We start from the raw sequence: 18,920 nt of genomic DNA on the forward strand, positions 1-18,920 counted from the left end.
ATTTATGCTTACAAATTCCATGTGTGATTTCTTTCCACTAAATGTCTAAATTTGCCTTAGCAAAATAAGATTTTAGACAGGCTCTTAAATTAGGAGTGCTTGTGTCTTATTCTCTGAAGTCAGAATTTTATTGTTCATGGTACAAAAGCAACTGGAGGGGAGAGGATGATTTGCGGAAGCTTCTCTTTTCTGTTATATATAAAATGACCCGTTATTTCAAAACTGTTACATTGATTTACTCTTTTGTGACTGCATCTAAAAATACAAGCTTTCTTTTGTATATTAAAGGTATCGACTAAGAAATAGGAATTTCTGCTTTGGTCTGTGAATTAAGAGCAAATTGCTTTAAAGAAATATCCAATTCATGCAGCTACTAAATTTGGATCATTCACTTATGTTTATAAATGCAAAATATAAGACCAAAAATCTGAAGTGTGGCTCTTTTCAAGGGTCTTGCATACTTTATATTTTTCAATGCTCGCTGACAAATAGTGTCAGCAAATGGAAATGCTACAACTTCTTCACTGCCCTTTCAAGTGGAAGTTCACGAACCAGAATATAGTCTATAGTCTTTCATTTTAGTTAAAGACTGTAAGATATACTCTTGAGACAGGAAAAAAATAAACAAGGAGTTTATCAACTTTATTAGATCTTAAAAATGGAACTCATTAAGATTTTGGCCTCTTCCATGCAAATTAATGTCATTATATCTTGCACATGAATAGTTTGAGCTATTTTTCTCCCTCTTAAAAGGTGGCTTTAATGAGTCACAGCTTCCATTTTAGTAAATTGTTCATGGGATAGGCAGGCTCAGGAACAACTGGGTTAAACCAAGAGATTATTTGAAAAATCTAGGGCATGTGCTCTGTTCACTTGATTAGTTTTCATAATTCATCCTTGTTTCCACAGCAAAGAGCAGCATAAGGCATGTAAACAAGAAGCAGTTTTCTTGCTTTTATGCTCCTTTATCTCTGTATTTTTACCAGAGACAGTTAGTGAAATTTGGAAAAAAGATATATTGTGTGTGGATGTTTGGAACAAATCTTGGTTTGTTTTGTGAAAACCCATGGGATCTGAGAGGCAGGTGCTATTTGGGGATGTCTGTCTGTGACTCTGCTTCAGTTCTTTTCTGTTTGACTACAGGTGCATGAAGAACAGAGGAGGTATTTCCGCTTATCAGAGATGATGTGGAGAGACACTTTGTGAGTAACTGACATGTGTTTTCTAAAAAGCCCAAAATGCTAATGTGGAAATTAATTTATTTTTTTTTTAAATTCTGTAACTTAGAATAACTGTACTATTTATCTAACGGTTTCATTGGGGTCTGGAAAGCTGTGAATAGAGAGCCCTTCATGGAACCCATAGACAAAGCTGATTGTGGAAATGAGGAGCTGGAAGACTGAGCAATAGAATATTTTTTTTCAGGAATGATTAACCAGGATGTCCACCTTGTCTGTAGTGATCAGTCTACCAAAGACTTCTACTGTTGACTGCTCAAAGTGTTCTAGATAGCAGTAAAACCCTTGATATTGTGTATATGGGGAACCTTCAGTGGTGTTAACTTGGTTTGGAACTTATGGAAGCTTACTCTACATGTCAGGTTATTAACACTGTATTGTCCTTGTCCAATTTTGACTGCAAGTCTGATATATTTGCCATAAAGATGATGGGAATAGTAGCAGTGAATAGAAGCTTTCCTGAAAGTTTTCAGTTATTGTGTGCTGGAACACAACAATATTCTGGGATCATAAATGCAAACTACACTCCTAAAATATTACAGGAAAGGAAGAACCTCTATGATGGAATATAACTGTACCTAAATAAGTACTTTAAGGAAGTACTTTTGTGGAAACAAGGTCATTTTTAGAGATCACAATTAGGTAATGCAATGTCTTACTTTTCAAATTGATTCCATAAATATACTGTGTTTCTAGTGCTGTAGACTCATCAGTCAGCTCATTCCTTTGGGGTAATTAATCCCAGTGTTTCCTTTTTTTTTTTTTTTTCCAGATTTCCAGTAACAGTTGTGAATTAAAGCAGCATGTTATTTTACAATTTTCCATGACAGTCTTTGTGCCTTTTTCTTTTTCTGTTGTTGTTTATGTAAGTAAAATATGAGTTATGTGGTCTTGAGGGCTTTCTTTTAAACCATAAGCTTTGATATTCTGGAGCTACTGCTTTGTTCTAATGATAATTGTTTTAGGAGAATGGTGCCTTTGTGGACAACTTCAGTGCTTTTCTTGTCACAGAAGAACTCAAGTTAGAAGAACTGTTCTTACCTCAGGCACCTTGATTTCTGATTTTTTCTACATTTGTAGCATTAAAGCTACACAATGAATTTTTTTTTCCTAAAATAAAAAAAATCCTTTTATTATAATAGACTAGTAATTGCTTAAACTTTTAGGTAGGGAAACAGTTTGGGTTTTTACCTGGGATTTGCCTTTTTTGTACCCTTTATGTAAGAAAAAGATTTTTAAATTATTTTTAGGCTTTCCTCATCCTGGAGCCCTTTGCAAATTTTCTTAGATATGGTTTTTTGATTAGTTTAGGAACTACTTTAAAAAAAAATGTCATTAATGCTTAATTTCCTCATTCTTGTTCAGTGTCTGCAAATAGTGCCTGATTTGAAAGTCGGTGTTGCTTTCAGTCAAGAGAAAATCTGCTTCAAGATAATGTTGGCTTGTAGTCATCTTTCCCTTGGCTTCTTTCAGGCCCTGCTTGCCAGTTCAGGGAGGCTGCGTGAGGATTTCTTTCTAACAGTCTCCTGGCCAGCTGCTGGATTCTTTATGAAGCAGCAGGAGAAATCCTTGTGCTGATCCAGCTGACTTACCCAGGAGATAGTGTTGATTTGATTTACTCTGTGATGTTGAGATCACTTTTTTGTGGATAAAGTCCATGAAGACTTTGCTGCAGTTGGCTGAGTAGCAACAATAATATGGAATATTATTTACTTCATTGTTTTTTAAATAAGATATCTATATATAATTATCAGCTTAATAAAATGGAAATTGAATTTTTTTTTGTTTGCTTTAAACAAGAAGTATAGTTCAGGTATAAATGTTCCAAATATCAATCTACATACTGTGAAATATTCTCGTAGTGATGCCACAGTTACTGGTAATACATGCATTTTTCTTTGAGCTTATTTACAGCTGTTGACTAGATTTTAGTGTGGTAATTTTCAGAAAAGGCTCTGTGTAAAATAGGCAGCAGTTATTTTGTGGGGTTAGCATGAATTTGTACAGATGGTTGCTGTTAAGGACCTTCTAGTTGCATAGCAGTCAGCTTTTTCAGTCTTCAGCATATGGCTGGGTCAGGTTGTGCTCTGATGCTTAAGAGAGCGGATAAGGCTCTCAGCCAATGACACCCACTGTGGACACTGTTTTGGGATTTGCCTACATTAATACTCCTCTCTGTCAGCATTAGTAGCTGCAATAACAGGTAGTTAGTTATCTATCTGGCCAGTTCCATGAGTTCTTATGGGATTATTGCAAGGGTGAATGTGTGTAAGATGTAATGGAAGAAGTTGTGAATAGAATAGAGTTTAGTCCTTGTTGGAGGGCAGATGTGCAGGAACTGGTTCCTTTTCCCATTTCTACTTGATCATAACCTTGACTTTAACCTCTGTACTGTAGTATCTTTCTCTTTGAGGGGTATTTATAAAGTTTGTGGGCTGTATAAAGGAAATTGCTATTTGCCTGTTGCTGTTCTTTTTGTGGTTATTACTATGCACTTCATGTGTAGTATTTCTGGTGAAAAATGGAAAACCATTTCGCCTTTTGAATGCTCAAGCAGTGAGCTTTAAAGGGCTTGAAATATACACTGCAGCTTAGTCTATTAAGTTAAAAAATAGCTTTGCTAATAAAGAGCAGTTGTGCAAGAAAAGCCTTTTCATTTTCATGGAGTATTGACTCCTACATTCATAAACTTCATAAAATATTAATTCCTAAGTATACTGGATAATATTTAACTTAAAATTCAACCAAAACAGAGAGATGCACACCCATTCCCAATGCTGGGGTTTTTTTTCCAGACAGGCTGAATGAGGGTGCCTTGTTCTACTTGACATCTGCCCATGTGTGAGTAAGTCTGATTTGTACAATAGTAATAGGTACTTGAGCTCTGCCCTTGATAGTCAGTAGATTAGGGGTGTATGTGACAAGTTGGACACCGAAGGGACGTGCTGTATCTAAGCTCTTCAGTTTCCTCATGAATGGACTAATATGTTCCGTTGGCCTTCCCTGATCTCAGTAACCACATAAAGCTTTATGCTCTTAAAATAACTGACAGTCAGCAGCTCGTTTTTTATCAGGATTTTTTTTTTCTCTTAATAGTGATGAGAAAGTGGGATCCAAATGTCCGAGTCCTGTTGTCTTTGTGAAACAATACTGGTTTTTCTTGTATTGGCTGGTTTGCTTCTGTGTGCCTTTTTCCTTACATGGAATGCTTATATAATCAACCTTGTGTCAGCAGAGTCTATTTTGCCACTGTGGATTTATTAAGTATAGGTGGTGATGAATGAGCTTTAATATGCTGAAGTTGTAGCCACAGGTGACTTATATTGAAGAAAGGCTTTATGAGGGATGGAAAATGCAGGTGAAATGCAAGTCCTTCACAGAACACTGAAGAGATGGTAAATCTATAAGGACACAAACATTTTAAGAACAATTCCGCATCAAATTGATTAGATCCTTTAGTGCCAACTAATAAGCTTCATGGTATTTTGATTCATCTCGCCATATATACGTGAGTTTACGTTTGGTTCATTAAAATGCAAATTCAGACGTGAAACAGTTGATCATCTGACTTAGAATTCAGAAGAATATTTTATTTAAAACAATGTTTTGGTACACACACCTCAGCATAGTAAAAATTTTGCTTTTTGCCACTTTATGTTCAGTGCAGTGGGTTAAGGCTGTCCTTGTGCAGTGTCCTGACCTGGGATCGTGAGCACCTGCATTTGGGTCCCTGTTCCATTTGAGGAAAGATGTGATGCTGTCCAACAAGGTAGTTTTTTCATCCTTGGAAATATTTAGGTAAAAGCTGGCTTTGGCAGTAAAATAAGGCCGTTGAAGAACGGAAGGGAGGTGGGCAAGGGAAGACTCTTCTGCCAGCTGTAAGGCATGTGAGGTGCATGGGACTCACTAGCCTGCTTCTTTGCACCCTAAAGCCTGGAGAGTCACGTCAGTGGGATTGACTGCGGGTGAAGTGTTGCTGGGGAAGAGCTCTCTGTCCCTGCTCTGGGTGAGGCTGTTGGCTACAAACTGCACCAGGCAGACTGAGCTGTTTAGACACAAGGTAGAGGTTGGAGGCAGTGTCATCTTCAAGGTCATTGGTATGAACAGAGAGGCTCATTTGGAACAGATCAACTTCAGAAATAATGTACAAAGAGAGGAGGGACCTCTGATGGCTTGTGGCAGACACAAAGGAGTGGATTAGAGCTTCAGTAAAAGAGTGTGCTCCAGCTGTGTATTGTCCTACATCTCCCTTAACGAGTGTATTCCCATACAGGTCTGGTTTTAAACTTTAGTTACATGAATCTTTATGTGAAATGCCACTCCAGTTGCTTTGAAATTTAACAATGACTCTGGTATTGTCAGACTTGTCACTCTTGGAGTTCAATTTAGGAAGCCCGTAACTGCCTGAAGACAGATTGACTTGAGAGTCAAGATCTGTTAGGGCACAGATGCTGGTGTGCTTAGGCAATGAAATAATCCCATTTTAGCTTGGGAACACAAAAGCACAATTGTGTTCCTGCAAATGTTATGCAGAGGTTGAAGTTGCTGAATGGTTTTGAGATTACAGGTTTGATTGCATTAAGACTGTATAAAGGTTTTTCCTTCTACATGTAACAGCAAAAGAGGTTTATATTGCTGCTGTACAATGTCTTATTGAAGGTTGCAGTGGCTATGTAGTGAAGCAGTTGATATTCTGGTTTGGTACAGGCGTCATTCTGGGCCCTTTTAGGGATGTTTTAGGATGATGAGAGCAAAGCCATAGATCTTTTGAAGCTTTACATTCTGCATATTGGTAATGTGTCCATGACCAGGTTGCATCCTGCATGTTAGAATGTATTTTTCACAAGCCAGATGTTTACATTGCCTTAATAGTACTCTGTGTGCTGTACAAGCTAGCTTTGCAGTAGAATGGTTTACATAAAACAAGAATTACACTGATTTAAAATATGGTTTTGTATCATGGAGTTCAGTGTAGTGGATCCTGTTCTGTTAAAGTCTCACTTCCTTTTTAGTGTATGTGGCTTACCTGAAACTGCCCTGCTTGTAAATGGCATTTCAGGAAGTCTGAACTGATCCAACATGTGTCTACGGCTGAATTTTGATGACCTCCTATGTGCACTATGAAGTGTGTTGGTTTTTTATTAACAAAACTGCCTTAAAATTTTGTCTTTGGACTGGTTTTGCACAACTTATGTTTTTAACAATTACTTTTGCTTCAAGGTGCCAAACTGAATATTTGGTACTGGTTTTTCTTTCTTTTTTTTTTTTTTTTGTAATAAGGAACAGTGTTGTAGTCTTCTCAATTAAAGAGAAAAATCCATGGAGAATATTTTTTTTTTAAATGTTGTCTGATGCCCTCTTTAATCCTTGCTCCTAAGCAGCCCTGACTTAACAGATGTTGCATGTGGGTGTTTGCAGCTGGTTTGAATAGCCTCTGGTGGAAAGGCCTGAGTCTCTGCTGTTCCTGTGCTTGCAGAGTGCTCTGCAATCACCTTGCACCTCTTGCCATGGTTAGTTTTGGTGGCTTTTGATCAGAGATAACCAACTTTTTGTGCTGGGATTGCAAATGGCAAAGTGTTACTGCAGCTCACTTGCACTGGTAATGCTTAACCTGTGCTGTGCCAGCCTTGAGCTCCTAGTTCCTGCTGTAAGAGCTCATGGATAGTCTGGGGATCTCTGGAAAATCAAACTGAGTGCCTAAAAAGCCATAGTTGCCATATATCATCACTCTGACTGCCAAGTGCCAGGACCATTGCTGACTTGGTGTTTTTTTGGAGAAATTATCGCTGCTTCTTTTTAAGGCAGTTTTGTGCGTAAAGGGTCACGTGGAAGTCAACACAGAGGTGCTTGTTGGATGGTTTGCCAAAGGTTGATCTGATTGAAGGGAACAAATGTTGCAAAAACAGCAAAGCTGAACCCTGAAGGGCATTAGAAAGCAGCTTTTCATGCTTGATGGGGTGAGAAAAGCAGGAGTACTGAATGGATGCGCTGTAGTAATTAATGTGGCTGGAGGGACACTGCAGGAAGACATTTCAGTAGTTTCAAAGGTTATGAAATGTGGGGCTTGTCTGAAGCCAGAATAATTTAATTTTGTGAAAGATGGGTTTTACCCGAGTAGATAACGAGGGAGAAAAGCTTCCATTTTGAAGTTGTTGTGGAAGTAGTTCTGGAAAAATGTGTTGCCTATTTGCCAGTAACTCTTTATACAGGCAGCATATACTTGTGGAAGATGGCTTTTTCCCAATTTATCCTAATTGATGACATAAATTGATAAAAGCCATTTAGCAGTGTAACTGCTTTTTTCTAAGGCTCTTGCTGGTCTGAACGTGTAAGTTTTTTTGAGAAACAGCACCCTTCGTGTTTCCTATGTCTTTTCTCTCTTGCCAAGTGAAAAGATCCTGCAAACAAAACACTCTTTCTTTACTCCCCCCAACCGGCAAACAAATTACCAGTCAGGCAAAACTGCACGTCCCTAATGATGTACTGCTGCAGGCAAGATGAAAAGCATAAATGTAGATCTGTCCAAAACTCTATGTAGTATGTGGGTAGAAAAGAAGAAATGAAAAGATTATGTTGATATAAATATTGTCGCATTCACCCAAGGCTTTATAATATTAAAATGTCTCAGGACCTAGTTAAACTTTTGAATTTCATTTTAATTCTTGATGCTTTGTTGTCAAAGAGAACAACTAGTAAAGGTCAGTGTTGTGTTTGTTTTGGTTTGGGTTTTTTTGTAATATAGAATATTTTGATTATCTGGAATGTTTTGTGGTGACAAAAGTGACAATATTGATTTTCACTGGAAAGTAATTCAGTTTAACACATTTTCAAGAGAGATTTTTGTTGAAAAAGAATAAAAGTGTATCCTTGTGTAAGGAGCAGCTCCCATCTTCTCTACAACTACATTTTAGAAATTGGAAACTTGTGAGTAGATCCTTCTGAACCTTTTCTTCTACAAAGAGTAATTAGGTAAGAGAACAATTCAGTTTTCTCACTTCATTTACTGTTTGTGTTTCAAGTTAGACCCAGTTCTGCTCTCATTGCTGTTCAGTCTTTTAACAGATAAGCAGCAGAGCTTTGGTGCACTGAGGCTTTGGGTCTTGCATTGAAATGAAACACTGTTATTATATTTCCTTCTAGACAGAGGATAAATCGGCTCCCGTGGGCTGCAGGGGCACAGCTCCCTCCCCATGGGCTGCACCACAGGCTGTGGGGGCATCTCTGCTCCAGTGCCTGGAGCACCTCCTGCCCCTCCTTCTGCACTGACCTTAGGGTCTGTGGAGTTGTTTCTCTGACATATTCTCACTTTGGCTGCAAGTTTCTTCTCCCCCTCCTCTGCCCCCCATCCCTCTTAAATACATTATCTCAGAGGTGCTGCTGCTGTTGCTGATGGGCTTGGTGTTGGCCAGCAGTGAGTCCATCTTGGAGCCAGCTGGCATTGACTCCACTGGATATGGAAGAAGCCCCCCTGCTACCAAAATCTTGCCATGCAAACCCAATACAAGAAGTTAATTAGAAATTAGCATCCTGGTTTAGCTCCTGCCTTTGCAAGCCGAAGGAAGACTAATTGAAGTTTATGGTAGCCAAGGGAGTAGCAGCAACAGGCAACACAGCTAAGCAGTAGGGAGGAAATTAATGCAGAGTTTATGTACACGAGCTGTGGGGAAGATTGGGATGAAAGCTTTTCATTGAAATTGGCACTTCTTATTATGTCACATTTTTTGTTCTTTTTTGACTTCAGACTTTTGAGTTGATGGGATTTATTCTTGAGTCGATTTTCTTTCTGCCACTGTTAATAGCGCTGACATATTTCTGTAAAAACCTCCAGAGTCAGTTGGGAGATGGACAGCATGCAGATCCTCTGGTGCTGGAATACATCTTAGAATGTGTCTTGTCTGCTTTGTGGCTTTCTGTTTACGAGATTCGTTTTCTTACAGAAAATAGAAGGTAGACTCTGCAGATCTTCAGCAGTCATTTAAAGCAGCTTCCTTTGTCCTGCCCTGCTGAGCACAGTTCAGTGTGGCCACTGTCGTCTAAAATTATGTTTTACCTCCTTTGGTGAGCAGTGGAGTTACTAACCCAGGTGGCACTGGATCATTCTGTGCTCAGAGGGGAGGTAGCAGCATGACAGGTGTGTTGCAGGTGCCTGAATTCCTGCAGAGATCTAAGTGAGTTTTTTTCCGGTTGGCAGCCTGGAACCTTTTTTTTTTTTCCCGTCTGGAAAACTGAGAAAACCTGGACAAGCTAATGAAGAAGAGACTTAAGAAATGAAAGGACCCAGTTAGTGAGCTGATTTGTTCCTCACGTAATGGACTATGTGATTTTTAAAATCAAGCACAAAGAACACTCAGGCTTAGTCTTTAACAGTTCTCTAATCCCAGATTGCTGTGTGTTTTTCTGCTTTAGTTGATCCAGCTGCCATTGCATCTCCTTTTAGGTATCCAAAGGCCAATTTTAGAACAAGGGGGTAATAACAGTTGCTTATCTTCTGATACAGCTGAAAAGGGATTTGTGTCCTAAAATATACTGAAATTTGCAGTTCTGTCTCAATTTTACTTTGCCTGCTATTTAGTATTTTTGGGCTTACTCTTTTTTTAGAAAGAGAAAAAAACAGATTTAAGACTAGAGTTGATTACCTTAACCTAGAAGAAATTTCAGCAACCTTATTTCAGCGTCTTCCTTTTTTGAAATAAAGTTCTCATTTAAAACAATCCTTTGTAAAGGATTGCCAGCAGTGACAGTTTTGATTTGATGTTTGTCTGAGAAAGTGACTGGGATCAATCATGTGCTTTTCTTCACCACTATATGAAACATAGGAGCCTGACTATGAGTGTTTCAGTATGTTGGTAGGATTTATTTTCCTTTATAGGTGGTTGAAAATATTACTGCATCAAATGGCATCATTCATGACTAGGATTTTCTGTTAGTGCCTTTTAAGACTTCCACGATTTTCATTTTCATTGCTAATGGCATTTAAATCTTTCATTTAACTAGCCTAGTATATTTAAAGAACTGTTTTGAGCATTCATCTTAAGAATAAATGCTCGATTATTTCTGTTCTAAGGGTTATATTGACATTAAGCAACCTTCTTTTAGCAAGTTTAGACTAAAGAAATCTAATGAAGTAGTTTCTGTAGTTTCATTGGCTGATGTTGTGTACTTTTGTCTCAGTCTTAACAGATAATTCATGGAACAAAAGTTTAAATTATTGAAGTTATGTCTTGGCAGTAGCTAAATCATTCTTGAAGAATGACCAAACTCATCAGTATGCTGCTCTCTGCTTCCGGGGGGATTTTTCCCTACATGTTTGATCTTGGATTAGAAGCAACGGATTTTCAGCTTCTTTTTTTTTTTCAAAACAGGCACACAAGTGCCTTTTGTCTGCTGGATGCATTTATGGTGACTTGAGCATATTCAGTCTCAAGTTTCACTTTTCAGACTTGTGTCTGGGTGGAATTCTTGTGTCCTGCTGTCGCTCTGAGTGCACACAACCTCTTAGCAGTGTTTTGGTCAGTCATGTTTCTGCTTAGCAGGAAAAATGGCTCTTTAATGAATAATGCTGTGAAACTTGGAAGAAAAAAATTATAAAAGCTCTTCTTAGAGCAGAGTTATCATGTATGTGTTCTCTCCATCTCCAAAAGCTTCCAGTCTCTAATAATCCCAAACAGTACCTACTCAGTCCTATTTCCCTCTACTTATTCTTTTATATTTCATTTTGTTTAGCAGTTGTGCATCTCTCTGTCCATAGCAGTGATGTTACAAGTATTTTCTCTCCTTCTTATTAGGTCCATGAATTTATGTCCTTCACTGCCAGGCATGTGCACTTGAATACTTTAGAAGTATGTTTCCATTCAAAATGTGAATGTTGACGTTGTCATCTGAAGCTTTTTAAAAAATATTCATTTAAGAGTTAAAATTGGAAGATAAAAAACTGGGGGAAAAAGAGTGGATTTTTTTTGAGGAAATGACAAATTTCTTACTTTATTTACTGGACACTTGTGGTGGTCACAGCTGGTCACAGTATGATGTGTATGACAGTGTTAATGTTTGTTTAGAGGGAAAAGATTTCGTTACCCCAAAACAACTGAAGGATGTATATATTTGTGCCTTATTTGAACAGGAAAAACCCCTGCACCTGAACACCAAAAAAACTTGTCTTATAAAATTCAACCAATCAACCCCTCCCCCCTCCACTTCTATATTCCATTTTTTTAATGCTAGAGGTGTTCTGCCTGTGTATGTTTCTATGTGCAGTTTGGTAACACATTTCTGATTATTCTGCTGTCGTTGAACATCTGGGATGTGTCTGATTCAGTTTTAGTTCACTTGGATGCAAAATCAGACTTATCTTGGAAAGTAATCGCACAGTGGTGGAGCCTCTGCTGGAAAAACAGGATACTGTTGGAGTCCAAAAATTCCTTTATTGACTTCCACAAGATACTGAGTCTCGCTTGGGTGTTCATTGTATGGGGTGGTCAGTAGGTTTTGCATCTGAAATAAAATGAGCTGCAGTTTGAGCTTGCTAATGTTGTTAAGGACATCTTGTAAAGGTGAGAGGTGTTGGGTTGTCTTTGCATTCGTGTCCTGCCCTGGACAGTGAAAGTTGAAGCAATTAAGTTTTCATGTGATCTTCAGAGGTGTTACACAAGTATCCTCCAGGACCTGCGAATGCTGTTCAGGAAAACAGCTCAGTTTTTCAAGCAGCATCTTGTACTGCAGCTTGGTGACTACCAATCCCATAAATAGATGCACCCTGAAATCCAGACATCAGTATGATTCCTGCAGATAATAGCAAATTTAATAACTGTAAAATGTAGAAGTCTGTAACAGAAAACCCTGAGCCACAGCTACTACTGTTCTGCTTTGTCACAGTATTGTGTGTATATTTATGCCTGACCTTCCTATGACATTTCTGAAACTTGAGCATCTTGCTAATCTCCTTCCATCTTCCCAAGCTGTGTTATCACATCCAGTTCCATCACGTTGGATTCCAAACGTTTTCAGCATGCAACGGCCCTGTTCCAAATTCCAGACTTCTAGTTTCATTATTCTGCTCCAGCTCACCCACTACAGGGTAGTTGAATCCAAACTGACAGCCAGGTAGCTGGAGGTGTATCAACGAAAGATCTGGGAGGAAAATCAATTTGAAGTGAATGTGTTAAATCTTCAGACAGTCCCAGTTTGCTTCTGTTGTCCCAAATTGCACAGAGGCCATGTATCAACAAGTCAGCAAGTCCCTCAGAAGCCCAGCTGGACGAGGAGAGCAAAGCTGTGTTTGCAGGTGCTAAAACGTGAATTGGTGTGACTTTAATGAGTCAATGTGGGAGTGAAGCAGAACATGAGAACTGAAGGAGAGGAGTTTTCAGGCTTTGTAAAGCTCTTCTAGCTGGAGCAGCGTCTTTTGGCTGTTGTCTGGGTACCTCTTTGCTCTCACAGTGAGGTTTTCTCCTCTGTTGTTCTGTCTCCCCAGTAATTAGAGCACCAACGTGACTGTGTTCATTTCTGTTTTCAGATAATTAGAGCTGGGCCCATATAGCAAAATACACGGTTGTCTGTCTCGGGTTTTGCTCAGAGCCTTTGCCAGGACATCACTGGTCTGTCATTGGGAACCGGAAATCCTTCTCATTGCTGCTCTTCAGTGGGGTGACAAAGACTTCGGCTGATGAGGAGTAATTACATGTTGCCTGCTGGCTTGATGTGCAGCTGGACCAGCCACCTCTCTGCTGTACATGCTCCAGGAGTAATGAGGAGTGATGCTGGAGAACAGAAATGGCCTTGTTCTCTGGACAGTTAACGTACTGGGTTAGAAGACCAATGCAGAACTTGGGAGCAAAGGGAGGGAGGAGGGTAAATGAAGGGAATCGCATTGCTGGAATTTGCTGTTAAAAAGAATTTGTGCGTTCAACACCAGAAAGCCAAGGCATAATAATTTTAGTTAATTGTACTTTTGCCCTTTGGATTCGGTATGCTTTCATCAGATAGAGCAATGAAGTAAAAGCTTAGTCACACTGTGCCTTGTGTGTTGTTCTGCGGTGTTGATTAAAAAGAATCATAAATAGGCTGCTTATCTACACATACTTATATTTAGTTATTTTACATCGAGGTCCTTGATACAATGTCTGAGAATCCCAAACAATTTCTTGACTGTTTATTGAATGTCATTATTTAAAATACTTAGGAGTCTTCAAATAGGTATTTTCTTTTTACCGAATCAGTCTTTGATGTTTATATTGATTATTGCCATCTGCCCACCCCCCAAAAAAAAAGTTCCTGAATGCAAATTTCAGGATCCAGCAAAATTTTGTCATGTTTTAGAAACTTCTCCCCAGAGACTGCTTTTTGTGCAGCAAGGTGTTGGTAGTTTGCTTATGTTTTGACTTCGGTGAAAGAATCAAACAGAGGAAGGTGATGTGTTTGTTCGTGCTGTTGCTTGATTTGGGATATGAGCCAGAACATAAGTTTGCAGAAATTTGATGAGAAGCACTAAAGAAAGAAAAGTCTTCTGTAACAGTTTATGTAAAACTCCTGTGTTCCAGTAGTTGCTGTACCTGTTGGTTTCCTCTAAGTTTATTATTCACTGGACAGTTTTTATTTCAGTGTTTACAGAAACTCTTGTGGCAAACATTCATCTTATCTCAAGCTACCAACTGCATCTTACTTTGAGTTCAGTACTGACCCTATTGAATAAACATCTGACTTACTGCCCTGCCTTCCTCCCTTCCTAATCTGACCACTGTATCCTGTGCTTTTGGATTTGGAATAGCATATGGCTGGCTCAGCAGAGATTTCCCAGGTGTCCCCAGAATTAATCTTGTCTTCTTTTCATGTTCCCAGTATATGCTGTTCAAAGGCCTCAAAAGCTTCAGCTTTCAAGGATTTTAGGGTCATGAAAGTATTGAGTTTCTTTGAGATTGCCTTTGAATTGCTAGACACCAACGCTGCTTTCAGTCTAGGTTTGAAATTTAGAATCAGTGTTCCAAGTGAGTGAAGAAATACTTTGCTAAACTGCAGAAATCTATTCAATTCTAGTTCAAAATGACTGTAAATACATGGGCAGGCAGGAGCAGTTCAGGCATGACTGATGTCAGTGCGTGACTCTTTTTTAAAATTATTTTAACAGTTGGTTATGTGGGATTATAGCACTGCATTTTACAGGCAATGCTTTGTGCCATATGCAGCAAGACTTTGTTCAGGTGGTTGCAGTCACATTTTTCCTGGTCTGAGTTGCTGTCATAATTCTCCTGAAGTATTATTGCTCAACTTTGCTGTTATATTACTTATTTCTGAGGTTCTCGGAAAATCTTTCAGGCAAATAAGATGTTGTTGCAGCATGACTTATGCTGTTGCTTGTGATGAAAGTCATGTTTTGTATTTCTCATGATGTGTGTATACCCTCTTGCATATTATCATCCTGCCTTGTGTGGGCAAAATCATAATTACAGCATCTCCAGAGAACAAACTGCTGAATTTAAGAATGAGTAAAATATACCTTAATTGTAAGAACACGTTAGAGCAAAGCTTTGTTTAACAAAAGTTTTGCTTTGTTTAGAGATCCAGAAAATGATTATAAATATATACTGCAGAGAGCTGAATATGCATAGTTGAAAGAATATGCAGAGGCTTGTGGGAAGCTGTGATGAACAAGTGGGGATGCATATGGATGTCCTTGCATGTCACTTGTCTTTTGTTGGTTCTGGTGCTTGTACATACCTGAGCGTGGTCTTGGGTTTGTCCGATGCCTACGCCAAACTTCCTAATTCCATTTTAAATTCATATAGTTCAACTTTATAGTTCAAAGTTACAGTGGAAAATTATAATCAAAAATATCTACTTTCTGCATCAAAGATTCTCTAAGATTGGAGAATCACTAGATTGCCTTGGGAGGAACAGTGAAGCATCTGAATTGACGCACTTTGGAGTAAGTTATCCACATAATTTGTTAATGTTATTTCATACCTAATTCTGTGTCTTCTTTCTTCCTTCAGTGAAGCTTTTTCTGCTTGAGAAATTGTCGGTGGAAATTTGACATCTAGAAACAGTTTTATATTGAAGGCTTAGGTTGGGAATGATCAAAAATTTCTTGAAGTCATAGCTTAAATTCATCCTTCCGTGTGTGCTTAGCAGTACAGATTATATTGCACACATCCAAGTATAATACAGAGGGAAGGGGGCTTATAGTTGTTCTCACATATCCACGTGTGTGTCCCTCAACAGTATTAAGGACGCTTTGGTAGTGGAAGGTAAAGTGGCGAAGTTTGATTGCTGGCCTTGTATGTGACTGCTGGAGCCTCTCTGTACAAACCACTTCTTTTTAAACTGTTTTTCTCAGTTGCTTCTGTGAATCTGTGTCGTAAAATGAAATGGTAACTGGAAAGCTGATAGTGGGAGAGCAGAAACATGTTATGTGATTAAGGCTCCTCTGGGTTTTTTTAATATGCAGGTTTTGGTGGTTTGTTTGGTTGTTTGGGTTTTTTTTCTTTTCCACCAAACATCTGCTACTTTCATGTGAAGCTTTCTCTTTACTGTGTTTGAGAGCTGGTGAATAATGACCCCACCTTTACTGTGCTTTTTATGGCACTGTAGACTCTTAATGTATTTCTTCTTGCTTGTCTGCCTTTTGTGCTGTTAAAAGTTGATCCCTGTACAGAAGCCATTGCACAAGTTTTCTCATCCTTTCTCCTCTCTGCCTTTCCTAGTTCCTTTGCTGTAGCTGGTGAGGTGGGGCAGGGAGCAGAACAGCTCATATCTCAAATCGGGTAATGTGGGGGAATGGTGCTATTTGTCAGCAGGTGTCACAGGATATCCTGAGTTGGAAGTGACTCCAAAGGATCATCAAGTCCAACTCCTGGGCTGTACAGGCTTAGGAACTTTTAGGCTGGACACAAGCTAATCCAAGCTTGCAGGTCGTAGCTATGAAGTTGCACAGATCAACCAAAGCTTAAAAATAGTCATGTTTTGCATCAGTTTCATACATGAACTGAGTTTTCTGATTGTATTGGTGTTTTTCTCGTTTAAAATGGGAATGTATTAAAATATCTGTCTTGTAGAGTAGTTCTTGTGAATACCAGAAGGTGGCATAACAGATTTTCCTAAAATGTTTTGATTGCAAGAAATGCACAGGATGCTACTACACTTATTTTAAAGCTGAAATTTTGATCTAAGGGAAATTGGATCAGTTTGGACCTTAACATTTAAGGGAGTTATTTAAAGGTGTACCCATTCTGCTTTTTTTTTTCCCAAATGTGAAACCTCTGGTGAGATTCATTCTGGCTTTTATAGCTAAAGTTTTTGAAGTTGGAAGTAGTTTACTTGAGAGTGCAGGGGAAGGAAGGGATCCTCTATCATGTCTATAAGTGCAATTCTTTCCTGAGCTGTTTTACAGAATCCCAGTTTCCCATGAATACATTGCTTAGATATTTTGCTTTACCCATTTGCAGAAAGAGACCAATTCCTGTATGTTTTAAGCTCTTCTTGTTATCTGGTGCTATGAAAGAATAAATTATTAGTATGGTAACTCATAAGTTATAGTTTTGTGCTGTAAGGACTCTAACCACGTGCAGATTTATAGGTGTGCCAATGTTGTGTTAGAAGAGGTAAGTGAAAAGCGTGCAGAAAAGACCAATAAGCCTTTAAATGACGATCTGTTTTTAGCATAATTTGAATTTCATTCTGACAAACAGGAAACTTAGTCTTTGTGCAGCGTTACCCTGCATTTAATGACAAGCTGATGTTATTAGAACCCATTTCATGTGATGCTTTCCCTATTAGTCTGTCTCTGGGGCTGTCATCTTCACTGTGGTGTTGATCAAAAAGTACTTAAATATACTTTAAAAATAGGTATTGTTTCCATTCAAAGGCCTAGAGGGACTTACTCATAGAGAGAGTGCATTGGGCATAATTGGCAAGGTTCTGGCAGTGGAGGTGTCTGTGCAGGGGTGCCCTGTGAGGGATGAGGCTGTGACTGCCCTGTGCCAGACACTGCTTGGGTTGATTTTGCATTAAAACTCTTTTTTGTTGGAATAGTAAAATTAATTGGTGTAGGACAACCCTGAAACTTTTGAAGGAATGAGGTACATGGGATTTTTTCTCTTTCCTTCAGCTCCCTCTGGCAGACAAACACCTGAATTACAACTGCTTTACTTTCAAATATTTCAGACAAAGGCTTGTCCCCGCTTGAAGTTATCACAGTTGCTTGATGTTCTATATGTGTGCATCAAAAAGATATTTTCAGCTGTAGAAAAGTACATTATTGCAGCTGTAGGAGGTGCTGAAATACCAATATTTCTTGGTTTAGCTGACTGTTGTACTGCTTCTTTGCTCACCACAGCTGTTCAATGCTGTTTCACCCAAGGACTTCTACATCACATCTACTGATTTTTTTTTTTTTCCCTTCTCTCTTATGTGGTCTACCCTGAGCCTGCTGTGGTTCATTAGAGCAGCACAGATGAGAAAGATATGACTGTTTTGCACAGGAGCCTTGAGTTTTTGCAGAATTTAAACCCTTCATTTTGCTGACCAAGCCTCTGGGAGGTGGGTGGAAGGAAGTGGTGCCGCTCCGGTGGCTGCAGCTGTCATGGGCTGAGCCTTCCACCCACCTCTCTGCAGTCCTCTCCTCCTCTGAGCATCACCAGTTTGTTGTCAGTTCTGTGTCACTGAATTTCTCCGCGGTGGGACCTTTAGTAGCTGCTCTGGAGAAAGCACTGAACCTCAGTTTCGAAGAGTCAGATCTTTGAAGTGTTATGAAATAAGAGTTTGTAATCAGGAGACTTTAAACTATTTAAGTATTTCATAGCTTTTAAAAATGCAAATAAGATTGCTGTTCTTCTGTGGGCCTTTCTAAAAACAGCTTGTACTTAGACTTTTCTTGCTATGTACAATTATTTTATGCAAAGCAGCATGTCCTGATTTGATCCTAAATTATCCAGATAGTTACACTGTCACTAAATAGGGGTATTGCAATTTCAGAGTTCTTCCAATCTGCTAAGTGAATATCTTAAAACTGTCACTTTAAATCTGCTTTTGGAAGTGAATTAATAGCTTGTACGTTTGCCCAGCACAACAAATTTGAAATAAATAACTCGCATCATTTGAAACTTTGCCTAGGAAATACGGAGTTTTCTTTAAATTTATGTTCTCATAGCTGCTAGACAAGAAAGCAGTTTGTAATTTTATTTCTGTAACTGTTACGCAGGATTTTTGACATTTGATGATTTAGCATTATAATATAGTGGTGTATTTCAGAGAAATGGAACTGTTTCATATAAAGAATTGTTTTTTGGGATCATGCTTTTTTTTTTTTTTGGTCTTCTGGAAGAATCTAAATGTAAGCAAGGTATGCATTTTTAAAGTCTCATGTGTTATTTTCAATGTTGATGACAACTAAGATTGTGCTAATTCTGTGGCATGAACACACTCATTGATTTTATACCTTCCATTCAGCTCCATGTGAAAGGCCGTGGCCTTGGGTCCTTTGTATAACAATACTCACCAGTGGGAACTTGCAGGACACCTCTTTTTGCCACAGAAGATAACTGGATATTTTCTGAAGAGGTAGTATCCAACTCTGCAGAAATCTTGGAATTAAAGTTGCTCCGTGCCCTTAGGACTGCAATGGTGGTTACAGGTATCCATGGGGTGTAAATCATCAGTGAACTGCAAACACTCATCGTCAGTGTCTTTGCT

The 18,920-nt window shown here is 38.8% G+C and overlaps 1 protein-coding gene across 3 annotated transcripts in view; it reads left to right on the top strand.

The window, feature by feature from the left end:
- KLHL13 (kelch like family member 13) overlaps window positions 1-18,920 on the top strand; it is a 74,404-nt gene that overhangs the window by 7,676 nt on the left and 47,808 nt on the right. For 2 of the 3 annotated variants that reach the window (XM_017818195.1, XM_017818166.1), the window contains one exon: window positions 1,144-1,202. The exons of the other annotated variant lie outside the window; for it this stretch is intronic. In XM_017818195.1, the coding sequence (XP_017673684.1) occupies window positions 1,183-1,202 (20 nt within the window). In that variant the 5' untranslated portion in view covers window positions 1,144-1,182. The remainder of the gene's footprint in view (window positions 1-1,143; window positions 1,203-18,920) is intronic. 3 annotated transcript variants of the gene reach the window in all.

This window comes from Lepidothrix coronata, unplaced genomic scaffold (genome assembly GCF_001604755.1).
Source record: "Lepidothrix coronata isolate B3197 unplaced genomic scaffold, Lepidothrix_coronata-1.0 Scaffold2, whole genome shotgun sequence".
NCBI classification, from domain to species: domain Eukaryota; kingdom Metazoa; phylum Chordata; class Aves; order Passeriformes; family Pipridae; genus Lepidothrix; species Lepidothrix coronata.